This window comes from Apium graveolens, unplaced genomic scaffold, assembly GCF_009905375.1.
Source record: "Apium graveolens cultivar Ventura unplaced genomic scaffold, ASM990537v1 ctg8570, whole genome shotgun sequence".
NCBI lineage: Eukaryota > Viridiplantae > Streptophyta > Magnoliopsida > Apiales > Apiaceae > Apium > Apium graveolens.
The window spans coordinates 106,310-125,084 of record NW_027421289.1 but is presented as its reverse complement, the minus strand read 5'-3'; the positions used below and the strand labels follow the sequence as shown (position 1 = coordinate 125,084).

General features: G+C 30.8%; 2 protein-coding genes across 2 annotated transcripts; one reads left to right on the top strand and one right to left on the bottom strand.

The window, feature by feature from the left end:
* Positions 1 to 86: 86 nt before the first annotated feature.
* On the bottom strand, positions 87 to 1,718 carry LOC141705121 (two-component response regulator ORR25-like). Its single transcript, XM_074508200.1, has 5 exons — positions 1,670 to 1,718; positions 1,150 to 1,298; positions 468 to 912; positions 346 to 371; positions 87 to 203 (listed from the first exon to the last, which is right to left on the bottom strand). Exons 1-5 carry the CDS (start codon positions 1,716 to 1,718, stop codon positions 87 to 89), a joined length of 786 nt encoding a protein of 261 aa, XP_074364301.1.
* An 11,181-nt stretch (positions 1,719 to 12,899) lies between these two features.
* LOC141705120 (protein FAR1-RELATED SEQUENCE 5-like) lies at positions 12,900 to 17,402 on the top strand. The gene is made up of 6 exons (XM_074508199.1): positions 12,900 to 12,921; positions 15,708 to 16,151; positions 16,280 to 16,592; positions 16,669 to 16,744; positions 16,833 to 16,943; positions 17,211 to 17,402. Exons 1-6 carry the CDS (start codon positions 12,900 to 12,902, stop codon positions 17,400 to 17,402), a joined length of 1,158 nt encoding a protein of 385 aa, XP_074364300.1.
* Positions 17,403 to 18,775: the final 1,373 nt, after the last annotated feature.

Sequence of the window (18,775 nt, the reverse complement as noted above, 5' to 3'; positions counted from 1 at the left end):
CCAAGCTCATTCATGTTAACAAGCCTGACAGAATCGTGTCAACTGTTAATTACCTGGACTGGTTAGTAGCTTAGATTGTCCGTAACCTAGTAGTTCCTTATGGCTGAGAAACGATGAGGACCACCTTTTCCCATTTGGAGTGTTTTAAACAAGTCTGGATTTTGTTCTGCTTCAGACTGTTTCTCTTGGTCGATTCGGTACTTCTGCCAATATTAGAATAAAGAAGACATTAGAACAGCAAATTAGAAATTCTCGTCACACAGAAGAAAAGGAGAAAAGAGGGGGAGGAACTAACTTGCAAGTGACTGGCTACTTGTTCCCTCCTCATCCAGGCACATTCATTACGGTAACAATGTTCCTCGGAATAGATCCTACAACAAAAATTCATCGCGGACAATTCAAGTATGTGAGACATAATCGACATCATTAAACTGTAGTGAAAGACATGTTAAAATGTAACATCTTACCTTGAGGCCCTAGATGCTGCACAGCTCTTACAAACTTGTCATGGAGAAAAGGTGTCCAATTAAGCTTGTTCTTTTTTGTTAGAAGAGCTTTGTCTTTCGGAACTCTGTTTTTGCCATGATTATGATCTTCATTATCAGTTATCTGAAGCTTTGGCTTCGATTTCTTTTCATATAACTTATTACCAGTGTCATCTTCATTGTCCTTAGCAGAACTATCATCAGATATTAAGTTTTTCCCTTTAGCTAGATTCTTTTTCCATTGGTTCACAAAATCCCATATTGATTTCAAGTCTTCTGTAGTAATGGGCTTAACTACGAAAAGGGAAGCTCCACTCTGACTTCCCTCGCATAGATTACTAGCTTCTCTGTCACCTGACATCACTAACAATAAAATTTCAAGAGTTTGATTAGTCTGTTGGTGAAGATCATTGAGGGAACTGTACAACTAAAATTGAGGAAAAAACAATCAAAAGATTGATACTAATCATCTGAAAAACTGATCTAAAAACCGAGCAACCGCCTTCTTAATATCGTTTACTATTGCATGAAAAATTTATTATGCGCTTCAAAAAAATTGCGGTAATAAAAAAATACCTAACATAGCACTAGATAAAACTATTTTTCATAAAGCGCGGTTATATATTAATGAAATTTAAATTCAGTTATAGTGACACTCACATACAACCGGTAATTGAAAATCTTGATGAATCCATCTTTGTAGTTCAAACCCATCCATGCCTGGCATGTGGACATCAGATACCACCAGATCAAACTTAATGACTCCAGTCCGTAGGATGCGCAAAGCATCCAGAGGATCCTTGGCAGTCAATACTATGAGAAAACAAAACAAGAAAATATTAGACGCAACATCTGTTAAGTAACGAGCTCATTTAAAATCTAAAGATGTTAGAAAAAGGCATCTGATACTATATTCTAGAAAGATCAGTATGCCACATCAAAAGATTTGAGATGGTAATTTAAAAATCAGTCAAAATGAACCAAATCTTCTGCAATTTTTTTATAATTTCCTCTTGTTTTTAACTCGTACAATTAAAATATGAATTATTAGCAGATTTTATAAACAAAGAATAGAGTTTATATACATACCTCGATAGGCGCATCCCTTTAGCAAACTAGCAATAAGAGATAAGCAGTTCTATCATCGTCCACCACCAAAATGGTCACCATTTTTTCCTTAGTACTTCCATTGTTAGAGCCATTGTTTTGATTATTTAACTTAGAAATCTCCATATCTCACAGTCGAAATGAATTGAAATGTATATGCAATAGCGATGGGACCAAAATTTCGAGACTGTATAGGCTAATATACAGATGTAGTGTAATTTATCCAATGTGCCTAAATATATACCGTTTAGGGGATCTAGCTAGGGGCATTTAGGACATGACCAGCATTGTTGAAATTATAATTAAATTGACTTTTTTTATATAATATCTTCCTTAAAAGTTAAGGAGTATCATAATTTCTCGATAAAGTAAAATATTATTGGGTTCGAACTTGCATTATAATAAAAATAGAATTTTATCATTATTTGAAATTGGATATGAATTTTAGAAAACGACGTAAGTTAAAGTTTATCGTTTTTATTTTAAAATTGACTAACATAGACAAAATTCATATGTTCTGCTGGTACAGAAATTCATGACTATAAAAATACAAAATATACACAAAATTATTAAACTAAAAATAGCATTCGCATACTCAACCTAATACGGTGAAGTATGGGCTCGGCTTAATTGGTAAAATTTGGGGCAAAATTGTTACTTGTTATCCTCCGGCGTATGGCTTGTTGGGCAACTGACCCACTGAAATTTGAAAAACAGAAACTTTTGAATGTTCGAATTTAATTAGGAAAAAAGTTATAATAAATAAGTTTTACCTTTACTCCTTTGAAAATATAGATTTATAGTAATAAATTGTTATTTGACCCCATACCATTGTGCATATGGTAGAATTGGTTCATTATAAATATTTTGTTAATATTTCTAAAATATTTTCTACATTCATCTTGGTCTTTACAAAATTTTTGAACTTGTGGCTCGAATTTCTAGCTACGCCAGGGGTTATGCTCAAGGTTGTACTCTTAACAAACAATTGTAGTTATTGTAAATGGAAAGTGAAAGATTAAAAAAATTCGTTTAGTGTATAATAATCGGGGTTTAAAATAAATTTTAATTTTTTTAATCAAGAAAATATTTATTGATAATTCTTTTTTCATATGAATCTTTTTTCCTATTGATTTCGTGAAATGAAATTTGGATAAAGCTAAATTTCCAATAGTTGAGTTTTCGATATAAACAGGTGGAGGGTTAAAGATAAAGACAAGAGCACCTTCATTTTCTTATAGAATAATCTCAAATTCATTATGTCATTTAATAGATGAGCAATACCTTTTTAACAATACCTTTTTATTAAAAAAGTTATAAAAGATGTTCAAACAATATCTTCTTAAAAATACTAAAATAATATTAGATTGAATATATAAGTGTGATATGTATGGATTAGCTGAATCGAAGTTCTGTCCGCTTTTGGTTGACTATAAATTTCAAAGAATATTTGGTTCGAGGACCCACAAAAAAATACGATTTACGTTAATTAGTCCAAAACAATTAGCAAAAAAAGGTATAAGCATTTCTAGTTCCTTGACAAGAAAAGGTTTAAAATGTTGCTCAGGTTCAAATCTCTTCAAAATATATTAAAGGAAATAAAAAAAAGAGAACTGAAATTCACACTATATATATATACACGATAATTTTCAAATACAAACCAATTTAGAATAAAAATTACAAACTAGTGATTGATATAGGTATAAGTAGTGATTATAAACTAGAGAAATATAATATTTTAGCTAGTGTATTACTTCATTAGATGTAAAAATATATTGTGTTGATTATGTTGGGACTCCATAAAATAGTATTTTAGTGAGGTTATTATTTTATGGATTACAATTTATTTGAGGTTCACATATATATATATATATATATATATATACTATATATATATATATGATAGTGCTCTAAAGAGAACTTCTGAAACTGAAAACCGTAAGAATTTTCGTAATTAAAATTGCTGACTTTTAAAAAGGTAAAATTTTGAATTCGAAAATTGATGATTTTGTGCAAAGTAAAAATTTTAAATTTATAAAATTACAAACTTTAGCTACGAAGATTACAAGTTCTCATAATTCTCATTTTAAGAAGTTCTTATTTGAGAAATATATATATATATATATGTATGTATATAAGCAATTGTTGAAATGAAAATAATTCTTATTATATAAGTAGAATGAAATCACAGCCATTTATTTTTTTCCCAAAGATTCATCCGATCCGTTTATTTTGTTATTAATTCAAAACATTGAAGACATTTATATGGTCTAATTAATTTCAAGGTCACCATTTATTTCTATTATTTCTCTCTATACTATTTCTCTCTCTAAGTTTTCTCTATCAATTTCCGCATCTCGTACATTCTCTATCTTTCTTCAATTTTTCTTTTTCGTGATTATCACTAAGCTCACTAAGTTCATATCTTGTTTCTTTTCATTTTTTGTAATCGACTGATTTCGTAGGTATTCTAAAGCACGATTACTTCAGATTTGTTGAAAATTTCTATGAATTAAGGTAATTACTTGCGTTTTTTAAACTCTTTTTATGTGTTTCATACCTTTCAGTTGATTTAGTAGTTTAAATGTAAAATTTAATAGTTACTTTCACTGATTATTCGACTATTATTAGTGATTATGTGTTGTGAGCTAACTTTGATTGTAGTGCGTTTGTAGTTTTATTTCTTATGTATTTTGAATTTGTAAGTTATTATTGGTATTTTTTTAGTGATTATAATTTATGTGAATCAATGTCATTTGCTTATGTCTTAAGCCTTAACTGATTATTTGACTACGATTAGTGATAATGTAGTTATTAATTAATTTTACATGTGGTACATTTGTTATCATTGATGTTGCTTTTTTATTTGTAATTGTAAACAAGTGTATTGTTAGTGATTGTTGGTTAATTATGCTATATTAATATATTTAGTTTGTTATGACTGAATTTTTTATATGTTTTTAGGTTCCAGTTGCGGTTGATTCGTCTCATATTAGCCGTTTAGTAGGTGATTATGTATCTAATGGCGGTAACAGTTTATCTGAAAGTGAGATTTCTGTTTCGCGTTTTAATATTTCACATGGTGGTCATAAGTATTACATTCCAAAGTATAGTGGTGATATTTCTAAACCAGAGGTTAATCAGAGTTTTGATAGTTTGGAAAAGGTATTGAATTTTACAAGGAATATGGGATGTTGTCTAGATTTAATGTGAGGTTGAATATTGAAATGAAAGATGATAGGGATGAAATAATTTTGAGAAAATATATTATTTGTGGGAGAGCTGGTTTTAATGATCTGCCTAGAAATTTAGATGAAAGTTCTAGTAAAATTGTTAAGCGTAGGAGGACTGTTTCAGGGAGGTGCGGATGTAAAGCAATATGTGTTTTCAAATGTATTGGTCCGACAAGTATGTTATTGCTGTGTTTGAGGAAAAACACAATCATCCGTTAGCTTCTGAAGAGGGTCTTCAATTTTTGAAAGCAAATAGAGAAATGACTAATCGTATGCGCTAACATGTTGTTGATACTGCTAAAGTGAATATTGGTACTAGTAAATCTTTTACTTTGATGAAGGAACAGGTTGGTGGTTATGGCAATATTGGTGCTTCGGTACATGATTTTCAGAATTTTAATAGAGATTTAAGGTGTTATGTTGGTGAGGCTGATGCACAGATATTGCTGGAAAAGTTTAAAGTTTTACATGAGACATGTGAATCATTTTATTATACATATGATGTTGATTGTGAGGGTTATTTAACGAATCTTTTTTGGGCTGATGCTACTGCTAGAAGAAATTATGAATTAAATGGAGATGTTGTATCCTTTGATGCTACATTAATACAAATCGGTATATTTTCTACCATTATAGGTTTTTTTTTAAATTGTATGATTCTTTTTGACCATTTTGTGTTTATTTTAACAGGTATAACATGATCTTTGCTCCTTTTACCGGTGTGGATAAACATGATCTATGTGTCACATTTGCTGCATGTCTTCTTGTTAAGAAGGATAAGAGTCATTATACATGGGCGTTTCAGCATTTTTTGAAGCAATAAAGCATAATCATATTCTTATGGTTCTGACTAGTGTCATGCAATGAAAGCTGCTGTTCCTGAAGTTTTTAAAGCAACCAATGAATATCCTGCCACTAAGCATCGTTTATGCATGTGGCATATAATCCAGAAATCCCCTCTTAAGGTATGTTAGATGATAATTTTTAAATTTATTTTTTATTTTGGTTATTTATTGCATTTGGTTGTTACTGTTTTTGTTAGATTGATTTATATTTTTTAACCAATACCATCTTCTTTGAAAATGATCACTGATTTCGCTTCTATAATATTATTTGTTGGTAATATTGATTTTCTTTGTTTGGCTTTTTTGGCTTCTTTTATTTATCGTTTTTAAGTTGTTGAAGTGATTTCAATGTTTGATTTTTGTATTTGCTGTAATTTATTTGTCAGCTTGACAATCGATTGTGTAAGGAAACTGACTTTATGGAGAAGATGAAGAAATTTATCTGGTCTTCAACTATTGAGCCTGATGAGTTTAAATCAGGGTGGTTATCAGTTATGAAAGAGTTTAAACTTGAATGGAACAAGTGGTTAGGAAAAATGTATTCGCTTAGAAAGTCTTGGATTCCTGCGTATTTTTGAGGTGAACCTGTGTTTGGGTAAATGAGAACTACCTCGCGGTCTAAGAGTGAGAATTTTTTCTTTAGTTAGTTTTATAGATAAGGGAGTACTTTATGTGAATTCTGGTTTCGGTTTGAAAATGCTATGGATAAGCGGCGGAATGAAACTCGTAGATTAAACCATGAGTCCAATTCAAGCCTGCCAATTACTGTTTCAGAGTGGTTCATTGAAGATGATGCTACTGATTTGTTTACAAGAGCTATTTTTTATAAACTTCAAGATGAGATTATTTCTTCTTGTTTGAATATGCAAATCAAGAAAATGAGTGAAGAAATTGACGGCATTACTTGTTTGGAAATCAGAGATATTAAAGTGAAAGATAAAATCTTTAAGGTAATTGTATGATATTTCATTAATTACATAGTATACTCTGTGTTGGTGATTATTACATTTGATTAAATTTTGCAGGTGAGTGTCAGCTATGATCATGATGTGTGTTCATGCAATAAGTTTTTTATGTGTGGTATTTATGTGGTTTAAAACAAATTGGATTAGTTAAATTCCCCAAAAGTATGGTTTTCAATCGTTGGATGAAAATTGCTGAAAGTGGCAGTTCTTCAGTGTCTTTTGTTATTTCCGAAGATCATCTTAAAATACAAAAGGTTACAGTCAAAGTTAGTCATATCAGGTTTGAATTCCGTAAAGTGGTTAACAAAGCTGGTACAGATTTAGATAAGCTGGATCATGTTCATTGGACAGTAAAGCAATTAAGTACTGATATGGATGATGGTGATGGTAGTGGAGGTGTTATGTCGAAAGCAGAGTTTATGGCAAATGTAGTTGGTCAGAAGCTGACATAAGATGTCAAGGTTAAAGTACCAAACATATGTAAAAATAAAGGGTCAGCCTTGAAGAGATATATCAGTCTAAAAGAGAAGGCAATGAATAATGCAAATAAGAAGCCTCAGAAGGGTAAACAATGCAAAGCAACTGCTCATAACTATATGAAATGTCCACGAAAAAGAGAAAAGAAGTACAGTTCATGCAACTAGTATTCCAGATTATTTTTTCCTTCAAGGATTATGTCCTCTACCAAACTGCATTTTAATTTAAAGGTTTTTATTTTTGTACTTATGTTTTCATGGTTTTCTAAAAATCTCTTTTGATTTTGCGACTGCCTGATATTCGTAGAGTAACCAATGATTTCACCTTCTAGGAATACCGAAAAAGAAATAGTTGCATATGTATTCTAAAATTTGAAACACAAATACAAAGACATGAATTTTGCAAGTCATTATATTTGATGTGAAGATAATAATCAATAGAAGTATAGTTTAAAACTCATACGATGATTTTTCTAAAAATTTTGGAACAATAATTCTGAATTTTGTCATGCAAATATTCTAATATTTTGGATTAGCTATTGTTGTAATCTTGTGGCTTCTTGAGTTCAGTTTCCTCAATGTTACTATTACGCGTCTCACACTCTTATATCTTTAATAAATTAGAAAATTGATATTTAAGTACCAAACCATCTCAAGGAGCTTCTTGTGTATGTATTTTTAATATTTTTCATAAAAGTTACAATTTGAAAACATTTATTTAATTAGATGAAAAATATATTAAAAGTTTGGTCAACTATGGGGTTTTACTATTTGCACCACTTTTACTAAATATATTGATTTTTCTCAAATAGTTAACTCAATTGACACACCGTCTTTGCGTGCACGATCTACAGAGTGTCTCGAATTGCACGGAATCCACTACAACATTCGGGTATATTTTTAGGAAGTGCAATAAAAAACCGGAGATGGCAGTTTTTAGGCAGTAAGCATTTTTGGTGATTACTCTTTTCATGACCTTGACTCCGATATATTTGTTAAATCTAAAATTTAACATTTTAAGTTCAAATTTTAAAGAGGTCTTCCTCGCTGTATAGGTCATCAACTGTTCATGTTTCATAAGTTTTAAAAAAATTGAGGGCCATGTTTATTCCCCTGTCAGTACCACGTAACAGTTTGGCTTTCTCGACATTGTTCACTAAAACGGACTTTTCTCCGAAACCGTAAATCACCTTGACACGATCTTTATATATTTACAAACTACGAAAGAAGTTTTTTACAGTTACGGCAAGTGGAATTCAAAAATACAAGTTTTACATTTCGTAAATCCCTAAACGCACACAAACATAACAACGGATATATGCGTAACGATTCCCGAGTTTACTACGTGTTGGTTTTCTTAGTGTATGTGTTGGTGTTGGTTTTCTTGGGAATGTTTTTTATGGTATTTTTGGAGATTTGGAACTCTGCATCAAAATTGTGATGGTGGTAAATATCACAAGAAATTTCTTTCGACAACAAAAGACAGTTCATAATTTGTCAATCTTGGAAAAGCAATTCAGAAACAATAGAAATAAGCCTAAAAGATTTTTTAGAATTTCCGTGGATACACTGTTTCAAATTATCGACAATAACTTCTAATAGAGGTAAAAAGATTGAACAGAAACTCGCCTTTCTTCTCATTAATCGAAACTGTTACTATTAGAAACCTGAGCGAAAAAGACATAAACAACTCGATTCCATGAAAGTTTAGATGAATCTTCGATCTCATTAATCACAGATTTTATATCTGAAACTATAATATTAGGTGGTATGTTTTCATAAACCTAATTTTCACATAATATTTTCTAGATAAATAATAAAATTGAAAAATTAAAGTAACATAATTGAAGTCTTAAAACCAATCGTCAGAGTATGAACTAAGCCAATCAATTATTCAAACCACAAGATTTTTCTTGTCATTACGCAATTGCTGCGAGCATAAAATTTTTTTTATCAAACCAAGGGGGAAATAGTTCCAAATAGTTGATGCAAGTCCTCCAAAGTTGTTGTTGTCATTCAGAAAGCAACCACGCCCAAAAATCCTCGCCCATTCCCTAATAACATTTCACACGGGAATTATTAATTTAATTATGAGGTAAAAGTAAAATTGTATAGATATATGTAGTTTAAAATTTGAAATGCTAAGCTACTACTGTAAGCTAGGATAATACCTGCTGATCATCATTAGACTGATGATTTCCTTTCGATTCAAAATGGGGAGTCCCAGTGTTGCATCCATTATCATGATACTATAATATTTGTCATATACAGGATTAATTAGTTTAGCATTGAAGATGAAAAGCTAAGAGACTCATGTTCAATTTTAACACCTGGTATTGTAATTTCTTAATTCCATTTAACATGAAACATATATCAACATCTCATACTAGCGGAGTTATCAAGTTTAATGCTATGTATTTGTAAAATATTAGTAATTGCTTGTTTCACGTGAAATGACTTATGTTATGCAGCTATTCCTGAGTTTTAATGATATGAAATATGATGTTAACATGATATCAGATCCTGATATCCCTGGTTACTGGAGGACTCAAGCGAGTCCCTCCTACCCCAATATTCTCAATAACTATTGAAAAGATTGATATTGTACTTTGGTGTGCCCAAAAATGGGACGAGATCCCGACTGGGATCCCCACTTAGTAATTGAAAATCGTAAGAATTTTCGTAATTAAAATTGCTGACTTTTAAAAAGGTAAAATTTTGAATTCGGAAATTGATGATTTTGTGCAAAGTAAAAATTTTAAATTTTATAAAATTACAAACTTTAACTACGAAGATTACAAGTTCTCATAATTCTCATTTTAAGAAGTTCTTATTTGAGCAAAATATATATATATATATATATATATATATTGAGAATATTTGAGCAAGATATCCCCACTTGTCCATGCATCAATATATTTTGATATCTGAATAATTTTTCATATGTTAAGTCTATACCTCATCAAGGTCTGTGTTCACCTTTTCAGCATTTGGCATATCTTTTTCTTCCAGAAAGGTATCTCCAAAATCAAAATTGTTTCCAACGTAGTAGTCTTGATATTTGTTCTACATGTGATAACACGTAAAGGAGAAAGATGAAGATAATCATGCAGAAATATATTGATATCTAAATAATTTTGCAAATATTAAGTCAGTTCCTCATCAAGGTTTGTGGGCACCTTGTCAGCATTTGGCATGTCTTTGTTTACCAGAAAAGCACCTCCAAAATCATAATTATTTCCGACGTCGTAGTCTTGATTTTTGTTCTACAAGCGATGACACGTAAAAGAGAAAGATGAAGATATTAATGCACACTTGTAGAAATTTTAAATTCTAAGACAAGATGTATAGAAGAGAAAGAGCAGAACATAAATTTATGTTAATTTTACCTCAGCATCAGTTGATTCGTTTTTCTGCTCAGGGACAACAGAATCGATTTGAGGATATGCAAAATCTCTCTGTGAAACAAATGTACTATAAATTTAAAAGTCTTTTAATATATTGTTCTGGTTAAATTTGAAGATGAGAAGCTATTTCTGAGACACTCCTCAAATAAACAATTAGTCCTCTGTGTATTTGCAGCAATGTATCAATATCTAAATAATTACCTCATCAAGGCTTATGTGCGCCTTGTCAGCATTTTGCATGTCTTTGTTTAGAAAGGCATCTCCAAAATTAAAACTGTTTCCGATGTAGTAGTCCTGATTGTTGTTCTACATGCGATAACACGTGAAGGAGAAATATGTACATAATCATGCAGAATATATCAATATCTAAATAATTCTACATATATTAAGTATATACCTCATCAAGGTCTGTTTGCACATTGTAAGCATTTGGCAAGTCTTTGTTAACCAGAAAGGCATCTCCAAAATCAAAATTGTTTCGTATGTAGAACTCTTGATTTTTATTCTACATGTGATAACACGTAAAGGAGAAAGATGAAAATAATTAGGCATATTTTGAAATTTAAATTGTAAACCTTAAGTTGTTTAGCAGAGACAGAGTAGAACATGAATTTATGTAAACTTAATATACCAAATCAGTTGACTGATAGGTACTTCCATAAACGGAAACGTTAATTTGATCAGCAGATCTGTATTGTTGCTCAGGGACAACATTATCAAATGTAGGAGATGCGAAATTTCTCTGTGAAGCAAATGTATTGTAAACTTCAAGTGCACCGCCAGTATAGTAGTTTTGTGGCTGTGTTTGTTTAGAAAAGCCATTCTGATTCATGTGAATCGGAGCCAAAGTTTGGACAGAATTAAATCCACTGCTAATCTTGTCACTGCTAGAAAATTCGGGTGTTTGTGGCTGGTACATCAGACTGGGATATGTACCGTTTGTTAGTCCACTTGGAGAAAAACCTGTAGCATTACAAATCAAATAGTTTTCACCCAAGCTCATTCATGTTAGCAAATGCCTGACAGAATCGTGTCATCTGTTTAATTACCTGGACTGGTTAGTAGCTTAGATTGTCCGTAACCTAGTAGTTCCTTATGGCTGAGAAACGATGAGGACCACCTTTTCCCATTTTGGAGTGTTTTAAACAAGTCTGGATTTTGTTCTGCTTCAGACTGTTTCTCTTGGTCGATTCGGTACTTCTGCCAATATTAGAATAAAGAAGACATTAGAACAGCAAAATTAGAAATTCTCGTCACACAGAAGAAAAGGAGAAAAGAGGGGGAGGAACTAACTTGCAAGTGACTGGCTACTTGTTCCCTCCTCAGTCCAGGCACATTCATTACGGTAACAATGTTCCTCGGAATAGATCCTACAACAAAAATTCATCGCGGACAATTCAAGTATGTGAGACATAATCGACATCATTAAACTGTAGTGAAAGACATGTTAAAATGTAACATCTTACCTTGAGGCCCTAGATGCTGCACAGCTCTTACAAACTTGTCATGGAGAAAAGGTGTCCAATTAAGCTTGTTCTTTTTTGTTAGAAGAGCTTTGTCTTTCGGAACTCTGAAAAACTGATCTAAAAACCGAGCAACCGCCTTCTTAATATCGTTTACTATTGCATGAAAAATTTATTATGCGCTTCAAAAAAATTGCGGTAATAAAAAAAATACCTAACATAGCACTAGATAAAACTATTTTTCATAAAGCGCGGTTATATATTAATGAAATTTAAATTCAGTTATAGTGACACTCACATACAACCGGTAATTGAAAATCTTGATGAATCCATCTTTGTAGTTCAAACCCATCCATGCCTGGCATGTGGACATCAGATACCACCAGATCAAACTTAATGACTCCAGTCCGTAGGATGCGCAAAGCATCCAGAGGATCCTTGGCAGTCAATACTATGAGAAAACAAAACAAGAAAATATTAGACGCAACATCTGTTAAGTAACGAGCTCATTTAAAATCTAAAGATGTTAGAAAAAGGCATCTGATACTATATTCTAGAAAGATCAGTATGCCACATCAAAAGATTTGAGATGGTAATTTAAAAATCAGTCAAAATGAACCAAATCTTCTGTAATTTTTTTTATAATTTCCTCTTGTTTTTAACTCGTACAATTAAAATATGAATTATTAGCAGATTTTATAAACAAGAAATGAATAGAGTTTATATACATACCTCGATAGGCGCATCCCTTTAGCAAACTAGCAATAAGAGATAAGCAAGTTCTATCATCGTCCACCACCAAAATGGTCACCATTTTTTCCTTAGTACTTCCATTGTTAGAGCCATTGTTTTGATTATTTAACTTAGAAATCTCCATATCTCACAGTCGAAATGAATTGAAATGTATATGCAATAGCGATGGGACCAAAATTTCGAGACTGTATAGGCTAATATACAGATGTAAGTGTAATTTATCCAATGTGCCTAAATATATACCGCGTAGGGGATCTAGCTAGGGGCATTTAGGACATGACCAGCATTGTTGTAAATTATAATTAAATTGACTTTTTTTATATAATATCTTCCTTAAAAGTTAAGGAGTACGTCATAATTTCTCGATAAAGTAAAATATTATTGGGTTCGAACTTGCATTATAATAAAAATAGAATTTTATCATTATTTGAAATTGGATATGAATTTTAGAAAACGACACGTAAGTTAAAGTTTATCGTTTTTATGATTTTAAAATTGACTAACATAGACAAAATTCATATGTTCTGCTGGTACAGAAATTCATGACTATAAAAATACAAAATATACACAAAATTATTAAACTAAAAATATAGCATTCGCATACTCAACCTAATAACGGTGAAGTATGGGCTCGGCTTAATTGGTAAAATTTGGGCAAAATTGTTACTTGTTATCCTCCGGCGTATTGGCTGTGTGGGCAACTGACCCCACTGAAATTTGAAAAACAGAAATTTTGAATGTTCGAATTTAATTAGGAAAAAAGTTATAATAAATAAGTTTTACCTTTACTCCTTTGAAAATATAGATTTATAGTAATAAATTGTTATTTGACCCCATACCATTGTGCATTATGGTAGAATAGGTTCATTATAAATATTTTGTTAATATTTCTAAATTATTTTCTACATTCATCTTGGTCTTTACAAAATTTTTGAACTTGTGGCTCGAATTTCTAGCTACGCCAGTGGTTATGCTCAAGGTTGTACTCTTAACAAACAATTGTAGTTATTGTAAATGGAAAGTGAAAGATTAAAAAAATTCGTTTAGTGTAATAAATCGGGGTTTAAAATAAATTTTAATTTTTTTAATCAAGAAAATATTTATTGATAATTCTTTTTTCATATGAATTCTTTTTTCCTATTGATTTCGTGAAATGAAATTTGGATAAAGCTAAATTTCCAATAGTTGAGTTTTCGATATAAACAGGTGGAGGGTTAAAGATAAAGACAAGAGCACCTTCATTTTTCTTATAGAATAATCTCAAATTCATTATGTCATTTAATAGATGAGCAATACCTTTTTAACAATACCTTTTTATTAAAAAAAGTTATAAAAAGATGTTCAAACAATATCTTCTTAAAAATACTAAAATAAATATTAGATTGAATATATAAGTGTGATATGTATGGATTAGCTGAATCGAAGTTCTGTCCGCTTTTGGTTGACTATAAATTTCAAAGAATATTTGGTTCGAGGACCCACAAAAAAATACGATTTACGTTAATTAGTCCAAAACAATTAGCAAAAAAAGGTTATAAGCATTTCTAGTTCCTTGACAAGAAAAGGTTTAAAATGTTGCTCAGGTTCAAATCTCTTCAAAATATATTAAAGGAAATAAAAAAAAGAGAACTGAAATTCACACCACAGTATATATATATATATATATATATATATATATATACACGATAATTTTCAAATACAAACCAATTTTCGAATAAAAATTACAAACTAGTGATTGATATAGGTATAAGTAGCTAGTGTATTTTAGCTAGTGTATTACTTCATTATATGTAAAAATATATTGTGTTGATTATGTTGGGACTCCATAAAATAGTATTTTAGTGAGGTTATTATTTTATGGATTACAATTTATTTGAGGTTCACATATATATATATATATATATATATATGATAGTGCTCTAAAGAGAACTTCTGAAACTGAAAACCGTAAGAATTTTCGTAATTAAAATTGCTGACTTTTAAAAAGGTAAAATTTTGAATTCGAAAATTGATGATTTTGTGCAAAGTAAAAATTTTAAATTCTATAAAATTACAAACTTTAGCTACGAAGATTACAAGTTCTCATAATTCTCATTTTAAGTTCTTATTTGGGCAATATATATATATATATATATGTATGTATATAAGCAATTGTTGAAATGAAAATAATTCTTATTATATAAGTAGAATGAAATCACAACCATTTATTTTTTTCCCAAAGATTCATCCGATCCGTTTATTTTGTTATTAATTCAAAACCTTGTAGACATTTATATGGTCTAATTAATTTCAAGGTCACCATTTATTTCTATTCTTTCTCTCTATACTATTTCTCTCTCTAAGTTTTCTCTATCAATTTCCGCATCCCGTACATTCTCTATCTTTCTTCAATTTTTCTTTTTCGTGATTATCACTGAGCTCACTAAGTTCATATCTTGTTTCTTTTCATTTTTTGTAATCGATTGATTTCGTAGGTATTCTAAAGCACGATTACTTCAGATTTGTTGAAAATTTCTATGAATTAAGGTAATTACTTGCGTTTTAAACTCTTTTTATGTGTTTCATACATTTCAGTTGATTTAGTAGTTTAAATGTAAAATTTAATAGTTACTTTCACTCATTATTCGACTATTATTAGTGATTATGTGTTGTGAGCTAACTTTGATTGTAGTGCGTTTGTAGTTTTATTTCTTATGTATTTTGAATTTGTAAGTTATTATTGGTATTTTTTTAGTGATTATAATTTTATGTGAATCAATGTCATTTGCTTATGTCTTAAGCCTTAACTGATTATTTGACTACGATTAGTGATAATGTAGTTATTAATTAATTTTACATGTGGTACATTTGTTATCATTGATGTTGCTTTTTTATTTGTAATTGTAAACAAGTGTATTGTTAGTGATTGTTGGTTAATTATGCTATATTAATATATTTTAGTTTGTTATGACTGAATTTTTTATATGCTTTTAGGTTCCAGTTGCGGTGATTCGTCTCATATTAGCCTTTTAGTAGGTGATTATGTATCTAATGGCGGTAACAGTTTATCTGAAAGTGAGATTTTTGTTTCGCGTTTTAATATTTCACATGGTGGTCATAAGTATTACATTCCAAAGTATAGTGGTGATATTTCTAAACCAGAGGTTAATCAGAGTTTTGATAGTTCGGAAAAAGGTATTGAATTTTACAAGGAATATGGGAGGTTGTCTAGATTTAATGTGAGGTTGAATATTGAAATGAAAGATGATAGGGATGAAATAATTTTGAGAAAATATATTATTTGTGGGAGAGCTGGTTTTAATGATCTGCCTAGAAATTTAGATGAAAGTTCTAGTAAAATTGTTAAGCGTAGGAGGACTGTTTCAGGGAGGTGCGGATGTAAAGCAATATGTGTTTTCAAACGTATTGGTCCGACAAGTATGTTATTGCTGTGTTTGAGGAAAAACACAATCATCCGTTAGCTTCTGAAGAGGGTCTTCAATTTTTGAAAGCAAATAGAGAAATGACTAATCGTATGCGCTAACATATTGTTGATACTACTAAAGTGAATATTGGTACTAGTAAATCTTTTACTTTGATGAAGGAACAGGTTGGTGGTTATGGCAATATTGGTGCTTCGGTACATGATTTTCAGAATTTTAATAGAGATTTAAGGTGTTATGTTGGTGAGGCTGATGCACAGATATTGCTGGAAAAGTTTAAAGTTTTACATGAGACATGTGAATCATTTTATTATGCATATGATGTTGATTGTGAGGGTTATTTAACGAATCTTTTTTGGGCTGATGCTACTGCTAGAAGAAATTATGAATTAAATGGAGATGTTGTATCCTTTGATGCTACATTTAATACAAATCGGTATATTTTCTACCATTTTAGGTTTTTTTTTTAAATTGTATGATTCTTTTTGACCATTTTGTGTTTATTTTAACAGGTATAACATGATCTTTGCTCCTTTTACCGGTGTGGATAAACATGATCTATGTGTCACATTTGCTGCATGTCTTCTTGTTAAGAAGGATAAGAGTCATTATACATGGGCGTTTCAGCATTTTTTGAAGCAATAAAGCATAATCATATTCTTATGGTTCTGACTAGTGTCATGCAATGAAAGCTGCTGTTCCTGAAGTTTTTAAAGCAACCAATGAATATCCTGCCACTAAGCATCGTTTATGCATGTGGCATATAATCCAGAAATCCCCTCTTAAGGTATGTTAGATGATAATTTTTAAATTTATTTTTTTATTTTGGTGATTTATTGCATTTGGTTGTTACTGTTTTTGTTAGATTGATTTATATTTTTTAACCAATACCATCTTCTTTGAAAATGATCACTGATTTCGCTTCTATAATATTATTTGTTGGTAATATTGATTTTCTTTGTTTGGCTTTTTTGGCTTCTTTTATTTATCGTTTTTAAGTTGTTGAAGTGATTTCAATGTTTGATTTTTGTATTTGCTGTAATTTATTTGTCAGCTTGGCAATCGATTGTGTAAGGAAACTGACTTTATGGAGAAGATGAAGAAATTTATCTGGTCTTCAACTATTGAGCCTGATGAGTTTGAATCAGGGTGGTTATCAGTTATGAAAGAGTTTAAACTTGAATGGAACAAGTGGTTAGGAAAAATGTATTCGCTTAGAAAGTCTTGGATTCCTGCGTATTTTTGAGGTGAACCTGTGTTTGGGTAAATGAGAACTACCTCGCGGTCTAAGAGTGAGAATTTTTTCTTTAGTCAGTTTTATAGATAAGGGAGTACTTTATGTGAATTCTGGTTTCGGTTTGAAAATGCTATGGATAAGCGGCGGAATGAAACTCGTAGATTAAACCATGAGTCCAATTCAAGCCTGCCAATTACTGTTTCAGAGTGGTTCATTGAAGATGATGCTACTGATTTGTTTACAAGAGCTATTTTTTATAAACTTCAAGATGAGATTATTTCTTCTTGTTTGAATATGCAAATCAAGAAAATGAGTGAAGAAATTGACGGCATTACTTGTTTGGAAATCAGAGATGTTAAAGTGAAAGATAAAATCTTTAAGGTAATTATATGATATTTCATTAATTACATAGTATACTCTGTGTTGGTGATTATTACATTTGATTAAATTTTGCAGGTGAGTGTCAGCTATGATCATGATGTGTGTTCATGCAATAAGTTTTTTATGTGTGGTATTTCTGTGGTTTAAAACAAATGGATTAGTTAAATTCCCCAAAAGTATGGTTTTCAATCGTTGGATGAAAATTGCTGAAAGTGGCAGTTCTTCAGTGTCTTTTGTTATTTCCGAAGATCATCTTAAAATACAAAAGGTTGCAGTCAAAGTTAGTCATATCAGGTTTGAATTCCGTAAAGTGGTTAACAAAGCTGGTACAGATTTAGATAAGCTGGATCATGTTCATTGGACAGTAAAGCAATTAAGTACTGATATGGATGATGGTGATGGTAGTGGAGGTGTTATGTCGAAAGCAGAGTTTATGGCAAATGTAGTTGGTCAGAAGCTGACATAAGATGTCAAGGTTAAAGTACCAAACATATGTAAAAATAAAGGGTCAGCCTTGAAGAGATATATCAGCCTAAAAGAGAAGGCAATGAATAATGCAAATAAGAAGCCTCAGAAGGGTAAACAATGCAAAGCAACTGCTCATAACTACATGAAATGTCCACGAAAAAGAGAAAAGAAGTACAGTTCATGCAACTAGTATTCCAGATTATTTTTCCCTTCAAGGATTATGTCCTCTACCAAACTGCATTTTAATTTAAAGGTTTTTATTTTTGTACTTATGTTTTCATGGTTTTCTAAAAATGTCTTTTGATTTTGCGACTGCCTGATATTCGTAGAGTAACCAATGATTTCACCTTCTAGGAATACCGAAAAAGAAATAGTTGCATATGTATTCTAAAATTCGAAACACAAATACAAAGACATGAATTTTGCAAGTCATTATATTTGATGTGAAGATAATAATCAATAGAAGTATAGTTTAAAACTCATACGATGATTTTCCTAAAAATTTTGGAACAATAATTCTGAATTTTGTCATG